A 14,033-nucleotide genomic window follows, 5' to 3' on the forward strand; every position below is an offset into this window, starting at 1 on the left:
GATAAACTCCCTCTGAGTAATGGAGAGGGAAACTAAGCAGCTACATGGAAATGTTTCTTATAATCCAGGCGAAGAGGATTTCTGCTTCACATGAAGCAGCGAGGAATGACCACCTCCTGTCCTTGTTTTAGTTTTTGTCCTGTAGTCCAGCTGCATCTATTCCTAAATGCATTTTGTATTCAAGAATGACAAACAAGCGTGCAGCTCTGCAGTGACACCCAGAGGCCAGAAGCATTCTGGGAAATCTGTGGTTCCCTCAGAAAACAAACTGATCTTTGGAAGCATTTTCTGTTTGAATCATGGAATACTTTAACCCATTGGAAAAAGAAGCCAGTAACCCATTTATTTTGTCACAATCAGTTCTTTTGCAGAGTATTCTAATGAATAATGTAATTTCATGGTAGTTTTTCCATCTTGGAAAAATATGTTCACATTAATAGGAAGTTAAGCTGAAGTTTTGATCATTTCATGGAATTTAATTTTGTAAATAAACAATCGGATCTTAAACAGTGAACCATTTTGTGTAACATCCTTTACGTTCAATAGAACATCTTACATCATAACTGTTTGGAACTTTATCAAAGGGGACTACTGATTTGTTTACAATGTTTGTATTGACAATCTCTGAGAACTGTTCTGGGTTCAATAATTTTACTTCCACCAATAAAGAAGTGACCAAGAACCAAATTTTAGGAATGTAGTTAGAAACTTGGAGAAACCAGAGGGGACATGCAGATCCGAGGCCTGGAATAGAATCGGACAGTAAAAATAGTGCCAACCACTAAAAAAAGATTTATACCAAATTTTAAGTGATAGTAATTCCTGCAGGAAGTACTTGACAGAACTGTAGAGTTGTCCTAAGGAATTTGATAGAACTGGTGAAATGTGTAACTATATATGTAAACAATATAATTTAATGCAGCTTTAATGTTTTACCGAAGTCATTTGTCATATGATTACTATAGAAGTTAAACATGAGTACTAGTAAACTCTAGCAGACAATAGTGGAAGTACAGAAATAAGTTGAGAGTTTAAACCAAATCCTGAAGCTTATGAGAATTACACTGGGAAAAATAAAAAGAAAGCATCCACAAACCAAAGTATGAAAATGTGACTGTGGCAGTCCAATCTTTATTGATTCCACAGGTGAGTACAGGCTCTCAGTTTATGTCACTCCAGTGGTTCACCTAGTGTTAAACATGCTCGGCAGCACATGCAGCTACACAAGACTGGTCATTATGGTTCGAACGCACACCACGTCCGTCTTGTTTGAGTGGGAGAGTATCACTGGGAATAATAAAACCTAACATGTATACCATTCACACTGAAACAACCAGTTAACAGCTAAAAAACACCAAAAACAAACTGCACGCTCCCAGTGTGAGCTTTATTGAAACACCAAAAAAGCAATTTTCAACTGCAGCACCGGAAAAATATAGGCAAAACACAAGAAATGAGCTTCTCTGAAGCCACTTTTAAAAAATACCCCAGGTGAGTAAATGCAAGCTCAACCATAAAAACTCCTAAAAAGGTGTTCTACTCTAAGACATTTAACAAGATGATGCAGCCTTCATCCGGAGATGGCACTGCAGAAAGCTCCTCAGGTTATACGGTCTTCTGCTGGCCCTTCTTTCCAATCAGAGACTTGTGGATGTGTGGGATGACGCCTGGAAGACGAGCACAAGGGAAGAGAGTTGTAAACAAGCCGCCCAAACCCAGATCAAGTGTCTTTTGCAAAAACCTCTGACCATATGTGAACACAGTCACAAAGGACAAATCAATGAGATGTCAAAATAAAACCATTCAGTTTCTAAAGACACACATTGAGACTTCTGTCTTACCTCCACCAGCAATAGTGGCCTTGATGAGTGAATCAAGCTCCTCATCTCCTCTAATAGCCAGCTGCAAGTGGCGGGGTGTAATACGCTTCACTTTAAGATCTTTTGATGCATTTCCTGCCAATTCCAGGACCTGGAAATGGAGCACAAGAGTTAAACACCTGATTTGTGTGTGACAGAAAGAGAGACGAGGAGCGGCTCCGACCTCGGCGGTGAGGTATTCGAGGATCGCCGCGCTGTACACCGCTGCGGTGGCTCCCACTCTGCCGTGGCTTGTGGTTCTGGACTTCAGGTGTCTGTGAATACGGCCCACCGGGAACTGGGGCGACAAGGAAGGAACCGGAGCGTTAGAACGCGGAAACGAAGGCGAAAACATGGAAACAAGCCGAATAACCTTCGCGGCTCAATGAATGAGCGGGTTGTGCAAACCTGCAGCCCGGCTCTCTGCGAGCGCGAAATAGCCTTGGTCTTGGTCTTTCCGGAGTCCTTTCCAGCTTTACCTCCTGCCTGAAACACACCACATTCACCATCAATGTGCAGCCGACAGGCAGTGGAATGACAAGTGAGAAGCTCGCAGTGAGAAACCCCTCCGCGCCGCTCGGCTTGTCCCGTCCGGGCAGCGGGTCGCTCGATGCGGCCAACCACAAGTTAGCCCGCAAGCTAAGCTATCTAGCGGCTAATGCTAGCGGTGCTCACAAGCTCGTGAAACAAACCAACCGTCGCTCATTTACTGCCGAGGCCAAATATCCCCGACATCCACTCACAATGGCACTGGCATATCGCCGCGACTAACAAAGTGCACTCACCATGTTTGGAATCAGCTACTGATTTCACACGCCACTACAGAAAAATGGGCTTTCTCCTGCGGAGTACCGACTGTTGTTTGAACGGTTGTCTCCGCCCACCGCTGTGCTCTATATACTCCCGCCGTCATCCGGGTCACGGCAGGTCTCACGTTAGCCAATCACACTCCAGTTCACGTCTTCTTGCCATGACGACTGACCAATGAACGGCCAGGAACCCATCTGTGCGGGAAAATTTCAGTTTAAAGTCATAGACGGCAAAGCCGTAGAATCATAGACTTATGTCAATAGAAAGAACACTGGACTGAAAAGAATAATAATCTTGGGTTCCCCGAGAAACGTCAGCAGGCTTCCTGTGACTGTGGCTTCAGCAGAGAGGAGCTTCAGCTTAGAGAACCTCATCAAGACCGGCCTCAGGTCACCCAGGGACAGCATCGCCTCACTGGTCCTGCAATAATCAGCATCAAACATGAGATGAGCAAGATGCTGCAATATAAGAAAATCATTGATGACTTTGCATGTGAAAACGCCAGGAAGCAGACATTCTGAAGGCAATATACTATGACTGTACATAAAATGTGTTATCAATAATGTGACTAAATATATTAAGTGTGAGTGAGACTGTGATTTTTAGTGTTGCTTGGTTTTCATTGATAAACTTTAAATTAGATGTTTGTTGTAGTTTATTATTTCAAGTAAAAAAAATGTGAAAAACACTCAATATCTGTATTATTTCTGGTAAAAAAAATAATACATGTTATTTATAAAAAAAAAAAAAACCTTTAGTAATATCAATCATAATAAATTATTCAACGAACTGGAACTGTATGGGATGAGGGTAAAAAGTTATATAAAGAAGAGAAGGCAGTTTGTGAAGTTGGGAAACCCGTGAATGGACATGTGGCATCCTCCAGGGGTCAGTATTCGTTTCCAAACTCTGCCTCCTTGATAGAAATTACATCTGCAACGTTTATAACTCCTGTCAAACGATTATGATTTTGGATCTGATTACTCACTTTGGTTGTGTGGATTATTTTTGATTAATTACAATAAAATGTTAAATTTCAATCTATATTAATCACATTAATAGACTGAAGCAGACTGAAGAAAGAAAGGAATATGCAGTATATGCACTGAACATGTTTATTAAACACCTTTGACAGGCGTCTTCAAAAGTGGAACGTAGACGTGTCTTGGAAATTGCCAGGATGTGCAGGTTATCATAAAATCATAATTCTGTTATTTCAAAGTGCGCCACACATTGCAAATACTGAGATGGAGCTCATCAGATCAGAACATCCTATTACAACTACTACAACTTCCATTGTTATGCAGATGAAACACAAATCTATTTATCTATGAAACCAGACGATACTGGTCAACTTGTTAAACTAGAAGCTTGTCTTAAACACACTGTGTGATTTTCAATGTTGCCACAGTTACCTTTAAAAAGTAATATGATTACTGATTACTAGTTACTCCTTTAAAAATAACTTAGTTACTTTACCGATTACTTGTTTTTAAAAGTAGCTAAGTCAGATTACAAGTAACTTTTTAGTTACTTTCAGCAGCTGCCAACAACACCCCCCACGGTCTCAACATGATAATGACAACTGGTTTGATCAAAAACTCAGTTCTGATCCCTGCCTGGCCTCCTGCTGATACATATTTAACCTTTGACATCCTGCTGATACATATTTAACCTCTGACCTTCAGTCTTTTTTGTATTTTTATCTGACTCACGCTTTTATCATACGATTTTTACTATTATTAGTATTTTATTACCCGGTAATGTAGTTGTAGTCTGTTCTTGCACTATTTATCTAATTATTTATTTGCACTACCTGCTCTATGAGACCTTTTAATTGCCCCCCAGGGACCAATTAATTATTTCATTGATGGATTGATGGATTGAATGATGGATTGAAAAAAGGAGGGGATTCCAGCCAATATATCTTTTTACTCAGGAAAATTCCAACAAAGCAGTTGTGTTATGATTGCAATGTTAAGGTTTATTGATGATGTTTGTTGGTTCCAATTCTTTTGTGTCAGCTGAACGCACTTACTAAGTAACATGTTACCGGCATCACTGGTGATTTTCAGCCGTTGCTGACGAAAGATTGCGATTGTGGAAAAGTCATGGCAAAATCTTTGGTCGTGGCTCTAGTCATGGCTGTAACATCGCACTGTGAGCCCTGTTCAAGGCTGAACCCCCCCCCCCCCCCCCCCCCCCCCCCCCCCCCCCCCCCCAAGACCCCCCAATAAAGCAAAACTGCACATTTCAAAGTGGCCTTTTATTGTGGCCACCCTAAGGCACACCAATAATCAATTTTATGTCAGTCACTCATATTATCAGTAATTGGTGAAACTGAACCCCGCCTCCTCAGGGAGCATTTTGAAGCGCCCCATGCTGTTTAATATAAGATATCCCTTTATTTATCTCGCATGTGGAGAAATTTGCAGTGGTACAACAGTATAGTAAAGAGAAAGAAGCACACATAGCAGGAACTAAAAAAAAGCAGATAAAAATACACACACTAGAGAGAAATCTGCTCTTTCATTGCAGGTTATTTACAGAAAATAAAGCACATCTAGTTCCAGGCTCATTGTTAGCTTGTTGGCATAAACATATTGGACATTATTACAGTTTATTAAATTATTTTTACATTTTTTTTTGTATCTGTGTTGGGGGGAGGGCGGACATTTTTGGACAGCGGCCACTGATTTGGATACAGTTCCGGCAAATGTTCTATGTGGATGAAAGTGGGAAGCTCTTGTCTAGAGCAATCATGTTATCAGAAGGCAAGGTTGGCAAGTGTTTTGTTTTTTTATTCTACCTCCTACTGGTTTACCAAAAGCAGGCAGCTGACCATGTGCTTCCTGGTCAGGAGGAGGTCCTGAGGAATGAGATGCTCCAGGGCCTGCCTGGCAAGGAAGTTCTAAAAATCCCTCTAGCTCAATGGCGAGCGCTGCAAAATATTTTAGAATTAGTCCTGCTAAAACAAAGCTCCTTAGGTTTTTAAGAAAATATGATCATTGGTACATGTGGCACATATTCCAATTTCATAACTGCAGTGATGTTGCAGTAAGAGAGAAAATTCTAATTAATCTTTTATCTTAAACATTAAAAATTAAACTCTGTAAAATCCAGAAAGCATGTACTCAATAACAAAATTGTCGCTTTAAAGAGGTTTCTCCATTGATTTACACATAGTACTAGTTAAAGTAATAAAACGAAGATAAAAGATCCACTGCCATAATAGTTTAAAGGAGACATATCATGCTTTTAAATCCTTCCTTTTTACATATAAATCATACAGTTGTGGTCTATACAACGCGAAACTGCAATGCTTGGGTCTGAATTCCTCATTATTAGAGCTCCACAGGCCCCTTTTCTACCCCTTTTCTGATGTGCTTCTGAGAGCAACTCGTTTTGGGGCGGTCTCTTCAAATGCAAATGAGACACTTCATACCCCGCCTCCTCTCCAGGTTGCAGAGGTGACACTCGGTTCAACGTCACCCTGTTCGGCCATCTTTGTAGTTTGATAGAACAGATACAATTATCTAGCGGCGCAGAAACTTTATATTCACACATTATTTACAAAATGTCAACAAGGGAAGATTTGTCCATCCAGCCATACATGTTGGAGCCAGAGTCGGACCCGGCGGAGCGAGATGAAAATGACGATGATGCACCTACAGAACAACGTCTTCATATGGATGTAACGCAATGGTGTGTTACTATATTTACACTAACTTCTCCATCCATGCCCACTACTACAATACTGCCTGTATTACAACGACTATTTAACACAGAAGTTACATTATAATCTAAAACGAGCACACAGCGCTAACATATGAAGACGGTGCAACTGCTAATGCTAACAAAAAGGGACGTCTTATCATCACACTTTTTAGCGTTATATACAGCTTACCGAAGTGCTCTGTTCGTCGTCTCCATAGATAGAAGGAACTGACCGCTCAATCAGACCAAGTCTTTCGGCAAATCCTTCTTTATACTGGCGGAGGTTGCTGAAGCAGTCGTCCTTAAAGTGATTCGCGCACACAAAAATGACCTTACCCACAGATGTGGGTACATTTCTGTGAAAAATAAAACTCAACCAGGCACTTCGAAAAGGTTCTGATGCTGGGAGACGGTGTAACGAAGCTTGTGGGTGACTACATCCAACAACCGAACATTTCGACTTATCCTCTCGTAACTTCGGTTGGACTACAAAATCGCAGCGAGAAACAAAAATGGCGGATTGCTCGAAATGTCGATGTCCTAATTTGGCAGTTCCGCTGAGAATACTGTGACGTCATTGTTCAAAAAACGTAATAGAGAATAGAAAAATCGAAACCGATCGCAAAATATGACCAAAACAGAATATAAAGATATCAACGGAGCACCTGAAGAGACTACTTTGAACTTTTCTGTACTTCTAAACACTCTAAATATACAACAAAATGCATTTAAGGGCTAAAAAAGTGGATTTAGCATGATATGTCCCCTTTAAAATAATCATCAACAGGCCAAGTATTTAAAAATCACTTAAAAATAAACCTTCGAAATGTAATTTACTGATAAAGTAGTTTCACACATGTAACACACATTAAAATTGCTATTTTCTTATACATTTCTAAATATCTATCCCAAATATATATTTTTCAGCATATAGGGGACATAATTAACACATGAGATAGCTACAGATAAAGGCCCTGTCCACATGAGACATAACATCGTTCCCCAAACAAATTTCGTCCATACGTCATAATGAACACTGCTCAACACGATGTAGTACATATGCCAGGCCTTTAGGGGGCGCTGCGACTCACCAAAGACACCAAAAACACGGGAGAAGGCGGTCGCGGTTATGGCGCTGAAGTGATCACACGTCTTTTTGTGAGCTCCTGGTGATATTCTACTCAAATCCTGTAAACTTTTCTTTAACTGCATAAACAGTGCTGACTTTCATTTGTGGCGACTTAATACTGCATACCCGCGACAATATGCCAAGGAGGAACAATTCTAAAGCACACTTTTGTCAGAGTGAAGAAGACGACGTCTCGATTGCTAACAGCCAAGCTAACTCAGAGTGTGTTGGGGCCCCGTGCCGCGTGTGGACGAAGTGGACACCGGATCGGACCAAAACATGGACGTCATATAGATACTCGACGGGATCAGAAATGACTTTTCCACAAAGATTGATGTGGTCCTGAAAACGATTCAAGACGTTAAGAGAGATGTGCAGGACTTCTCGGCGCGCATGGATGAAGCAGAAGTGCGCTAAAGCACCGTAACACAGTTACCTCAGAGAAAGGCAAGGCTGACGCTCTAACTCAGGGGTGTCAAACTCAGATCCTCGAGGGCTGCAGCCCTGCGTGTTTTCCATGTCTCCCTCCACTGAATGTCCTGATGGGTCACCACCGCGTTCAGCACAAAGCCAGACAGCCAGCTGCTCATTGCAGCTGTGTTGAAGCAGGGAGACCCGTGCAGGGCTGCGGCCCTCCAGGAACTGAGTTTAGCCAAACAAGTGACTCTTCTCACAAATAAACTTGACGAGCTGGAAAACCTCATTCCTCTCAAAACCTCTCATCATTCCAACCTAAGGATAGCTATCGTGCGTGAGAAGATGGAGGGAAATGATAAATGGACTAACTTACTTAGTGCTACCACAAAGCGCTTTACATTGCTCATCACATTCACCCATTCACACACCATTGGAGGCTGCAGCCATGCAAGTCCAATGGGGGCAGTTTGGGGTGGGAATCAAACCTGCAACCTTCCGATTGGGCGACGACCGCTCTACCAGCCGAGCTTCCTGGAGAAGTGGCTCCCCGAGGTGCTGGGACCAGCGACATTCCTGAGTCCTCCTCTCTCTGAAAGAGCGCAGAGCTTACCCGGCCGGACGCAACCGAATCGATCAATCACACTGAGTCATCATGGTGAAGCTTTTAAACTTCCAGGAAAAGGTCTGAGTGATGCGAGCTTCCAGGGCCAAAGGCAAAGTTATCTACGCCGGTCAAGAGATCATGTTCTTCCCGGATCTTTCGGTGGAGCTCCACTGACGCAGGGGGGGTTTCGACCGGGCAAAACAACAGCTGAGATCGATGAACATTCAGTACGAAATAATCCACGCAGCCAAGCTACGAGTGTCGTCTGATGGACAAACACGTGAGTTTGAAACCCCAGCAGAAGCTGAAAAACTCATTCAAGGGTTACAGAACACAGAGGACTCACAGATTAATTCAAATGGAATGCTGAATCCTATATTATCCAGCTACAACAGCTATAGTTTGATATTGCTGGCTTTATGGGCCAGTAACTCACATGTGAAATGGTTGTGATTTTTCTTTTCTTTTGTCTGCGGAGACTTTTCTGTTTTGTTTACATCCTTTTGTTATTCCTTCTACCACCTCAGACATAAATGTGTTTTTCGTTTACTCTTTATACCGAGACTGACACGCACCCTTTTTAAGTGGGCTCTCATTCGTTTTGTTGGGGTTTTTTAGGGAAAAGTGGTTATTCGGCATACCATACCATCGGCTTTCCCAGATGAGAGTAAAGCTGGGAGAAAGACTATGATATCATTCATATATACTTGTTATGTAGATTATATTCTTTTGCCAGGGAACACAATTGTCCTGTTAGTTTTCTTTGGTCTGTTATAATAACGGCTTGGTTCAGTCTTACTGCTCCCTTGTTCACACTGATCAGTGTGTGCACTTAACTGCACTCCAAGGTCGGGGGGGGGTCCTGTTCAGGTTGACAGCTAAGGGGTTTTGTTCATGGCAGAGTTTGTGTTTTTGTTTTTATCCTGTTTCCCTTCTCGTTCAGGAGGGGTTATGGCGTTAATTCCTATTTCGGTGCCTTTTCAAATAAACAATACTATTTATGATAAAACTGGTAGATTTTTGGTGGTTCCAGGAACTCTCCTGAGAGAAAATATTAATTTAGTTAATATATATGGCCCCAATGATGACAAACCATCATTATTTAAGAATTTATTTTTGTTGTTGGCCACCCTCCCTGGTAAGATAAAATTGGCAGGTGACTTAAATTGCGCCTCAGACCTGAAAGTGGATCGCTCGGCAGGGAGAGATACATCCCATTCCCAATCAGGAAAGAAAATTCAACAATACATGAAAGACCTGAACCTCTGTGATCCTTGGAGGACTCAAAACCCCAACAAAAGGGAATTCTCATGCTGCTCTGCAGTATTTCAAACACACTCCCAAATAGATTATTTTTTAATTTCCTCATCTCTGCCACCTTGTATGACTAATTGTGTATATGATAGTATTGTTTTATCGGATCATGCCCCAACCTCACTATTTTTCAACATCGGACAAGTGTATAGACATTCAGCCAATCGGCGATTACATCCTAAATGGCTACAGGATCCTGACTTTATTAAATTTGTAGGAGAACATCTCGACTTCTCTATAAATACAAATCAAACATCTGCAGCTATTAGATGGGAAGCTTTTAAAGCATACATTAGAGGACAAGTGATAAGCTTCACCAGCTCTAAATTTAACAAATTCAAACAGACATTGAATGAAGTCGACTCTAGAATTAGAGAAAGAGGTTAGAATAGATGATTTGACACAAAAAAAACAGGAATTACTGACCCTTAAAGCAAAATATGAGGAGCTCTCAGGGTGAAAAGCCAGGTAAACTGCAAGCTTGGCATGTAAAGACACTTGAATCAGGCAGAGCCATCAATATAATTAGGAACGAACAGGGAGAATTAACTACAGATCCCACAGATATTAAGAATCTAGGAGTCTAGGGTCCGCCCCACGGTTTCTTCCTGAAGAGGGAGTTCTTATGAACTTTACTCCATGCAAGGGAGTTTTTCCTGGCCACTGTTGCTTGTTACATCTGCTTGCTTTGGAAGGGTTTAGTCGGGTTCTGTTGTTCTCTATCATTGTAAGAGCGCTTTGAGATGTTTGTTGATGTGATTTAGCGCTTTACAAATAAAATTGAATTGAATTGAATTGAAAGAACACCTTTGTCTCATATTATAAACCCCTTAATATTTCTGACAGCCCTCGAGACCTGGTAAACCAAAACAATTTCCTGGATGGATTGGTCATTCCCTCTATTTCTGAGGGTACAAAAACTGAACTGGAGAGGGAATTAAATTAAATTACATCTCTAACATCTCTAACGCCATTACAAACATGAGAGGAGGTAAAGCTTCGGGTCCAGATGGGCTCCCGATAGATATTTACAAATTATTTACAACAAAATGAATAGTCCCAATATTAGATGTTTATTTGGAATCCTTTAAAAATGGTTGCCTCCCTGTTTGGGTACGTAGTGCTCTGATGCTCTTATTCTAAAACCAGGCAAAGTGTCAACCGAACGTGGTTCTTCTAGACCTACATCACTTTTAAATTCAGATGCAAAGATTATAGCTAAGGTTCTAGCCATGAGACTTGAGAGGGTTCTCCCTGACATTATTCATGGAGACCAGAATGGCTTTATGCAAAAGCAGCAAGGGTTCCACAATGTGAGGAGAGTTCTTAATATAATTCACGAGTGTGAGGAGTCCCCTGATAGTGCAATATTATCAGTCGACCCAGAAAAGCCGTTTGACTGAGTCGAACGGCCTTATCTACTCGAGGTGCTTGGGCGGTTTGATTACTTTCGTTATTGCAATGTCATCTGCTAATGGTCTCATCTCTCAGCCTTTTGAGTTATTTCGAGGCACAAGGCAAAGGTCACCGACATCACCTCTTCTTTTTGTAATAGCCATGGAACCATGAGCAACAGCGATCAGATCACACCCCTTAATTCATGGTGTTAAGATTGGGGACTTGGAACACAATACAGCAATGTACGCTGATGATACTATTGTGTTCTTATCACATCTTGCAGAATCGATACCATCTCTCTTGGAGTTGTTTTATCAATTTGGGAGTATCTCTGGGTTTAAAGTGAACAAATGAGAGGGAGAAACCTGAAGTATCTCATCCATTTGTGAATGCCACGGAGGGATTTAAGTTCTCGGGCATCAAAATAACCCCAAAGATAAGTAATCTTAGTTCAGACAATTATGAGCCCATGGTACTGGAGGTGACAGAAGAGATCACGAGATGGACAACACTACCTCTTTCTATATTGGGATGAATAGACCTAGTATAGATGACTATACTACAACATAACTTAAAATCGAGCGCGGCTCTTGAGAAGCTGAACTATATTGTTAGAAAGAGGGCTTCTGAATCTTATGACATTTGGAAGATATTTCTGGAACTGTTGAAAGGAGGTGATATGGAGGAGGCATTAGGAGAATGAGATGATAAAGAACATCTTTTTCATTTGTTGGTGGGAGTGTACGATGTAACCTATATTAAGAATATTATCATTAATATTAATTGAGTCTTATTGTTATTATTTCAGATGATTATCTTTATTTATGTTTGGTTTTTTTTGCTCAGTAATTTCTTGACCAATTTGTTGGTTTAATTTATCTTTCAATTACTTATTTTTTAGGACATTTAATTTCTTTACCTTCTTTTTATTAAAATTTTTATTATTTTCAATACTGCCATATGTTTAAATTGTTGGATGTTGTTGTATGAATATACAAACCAATAAAGGTATGTTTAAAAAAACAAAACACAGAATACGAAATAGAGAATATGCCTGCTCATCCTCGTCCTCGTAAATCCAACATATCACCTTATTAAACCGACGAGCATCAGTATCTTCTGCAGCATGACCTGGAGCACGGAGTCCGCCATTGTTGTTGTTAAGTGATGTCGCAGAGAGCGTCGCGGCAGGGGGAGGGGGCTCGGGGGCGACGACATTATCATTTTCCACAAATGCCCACCCACGCCTCAATGCCGAGCTGGCGTTTGAAAATTTCCCCACCCTGGAACCCATGTTTAAAAAAAACTAACAGTTTTTGGGCTCCTGAACTGACAATATTTCCGAACCAATAATAATCAGTCGAGGCTGTAGGCAGAGATGTCCTTTATCCCTCCTACTAGTTATAATTGTAATGGAAGCATTTGCAGTGGCTGTGAGAGAACATAACATGATTACAGGTATAAAGACGGGAGAGATGGAGCATCGAATCGCTCTTCATGAGGACAATGTTATTTCTTTTCTTAAAAAATTGTATAGATCTATTCCACCCCTTCTAGATCTTATCAAGTCCTTTGAAAAAATCTCGGGCTATAAAATTAATAATTCAAAATTCTCCATAATGCTTCTCAACTGGGAGGAGAGGACTAATCCTCCTATCCCTGCTCGCCATTTTAGAACAGTAGATTCTTTTACTTACCCGATTGTCCAAACATTAATTATAACCCAGTGATTACATCTATTTCTAAAACATTTGAAAGACGGTCAAGCCATCACGTCTCTCTCATTGGTAGAATCAATATACTCAAAATGAACATACTTCCCAAACTCCTATACTTATTTCAAAAATATCTCCTTGCCGTCTCCACCAAACTTTTTCCCCAGAATGAAAAATCTATTCAGTAACTTCTTATGGAACAATAAGCGCCCCAGGCTCCGCTTATCTCTCTATCCTTACCCTATGACAGAGGTAAGTGCCCTAATATACAGTGGTACCACTGGTCAGTCCAGCTCAGGATGCTTATGGTTCATTTTAACACAGATGATCTCTTCCATGGAGGGTTATTGAGTCATACTTCTTAAAGCTCCCATTCCCCACTTCTTTATACTCAGATGAACCTAAAAGAAACTCAAAAAGTTATCCACTAATCCTATAGTCCAAAATATGATAAGAGTCTGGCAAGACGTTCTGAAATATCAAAAAGATTCCTCCTCCTTTCCTGTATCAGCCCAATCTGGGGCAATCATTTTTTCCCCCCAGGAAAAATGAATGCAGGTTTTAAACTGTGGGCAGATAGAGGGGTAAATACGGTGGCCTGGAAGTGCAAAACACTACAAACGTCAGAAAACACTTCAATAAAGCCTCGACCAGCCGTCAGTACCTGGAGGCCACAATGAGGACAAAATATCTTGTCTCTTAACAATGAAGACAGTCTTTTACCAACAGACTGCGGACCGTCTTCAGCCAGCAGGAATGACTTCCTGTTCCAGAGACAGACTTTGCTTCTGTCCAATCAGGGGTGAGCGTGTCATTGGCAGTGCGTCCAATCAGTGACGACCCTGCTGCCAGCAGGTACCACACGCTTCCGTTGTGTTGTGGTGAAGTTGTCAGTGTTCTTTGGATTTGGAAGTGTTTTCTGAAGTTTGTAGTGTTTTGCACTTCCAGGCCACCGTAGGTAAAACAAATAAAGAACATCTATGGTATTAACAGGTATATTTTACGGAAGAGTTTTAGGGCCACTGAAGAAAAAACAAAATTCGGAGGCTAAAAATAATGAAGCCCCCAGC

General features: G+C 41.1%; 1 protein-coding gene across 1 annotated transcript; it reads right to left on the reverse strand.

The window, feature by feature from the left end:
- Window positions 1–1,103: 1,103 nt before the first annotated feature.
- On the reverse strand, window positions 1,104–2,754 carry LOC308123906 (histone H2A.Z). Its single transcript, XM_080486636.1, has 5 exons — window positions 2,645–2,754; window positions 2,268–2,345; window positions 2,044–2,157; window positions 1,842–1,971; window positions 1,104–1,667 (listed from the first exon to the last, which is right to left on the reverse strand). Exons 1-5 carry the CDS (start codon window positions 2,645–2,647, stop codon window positions 1,606–1,608), a joined length of 387 nt encoding a protein of 128 aa, XP_080342762.1. The 5' UTR covers window positions 2,648–2,754; the 3' UTR covers window positions 1,104–1,605.
- Window positions 2,755–14,033: the final 11,279 nt, after the last annotated feature.

The sequence above is a fragment of the Lipophrys pholis genome (genome assembly GCF_963383615.2).
Source record: "Lipophrys pholis genome assembly, chromosome: 18".
NCBI lineage: Eukaryota > Metazoa > Chordata > Actinopteri > Blenniiformes > Blenniidae > Lipophrys > Lipophrys pholis.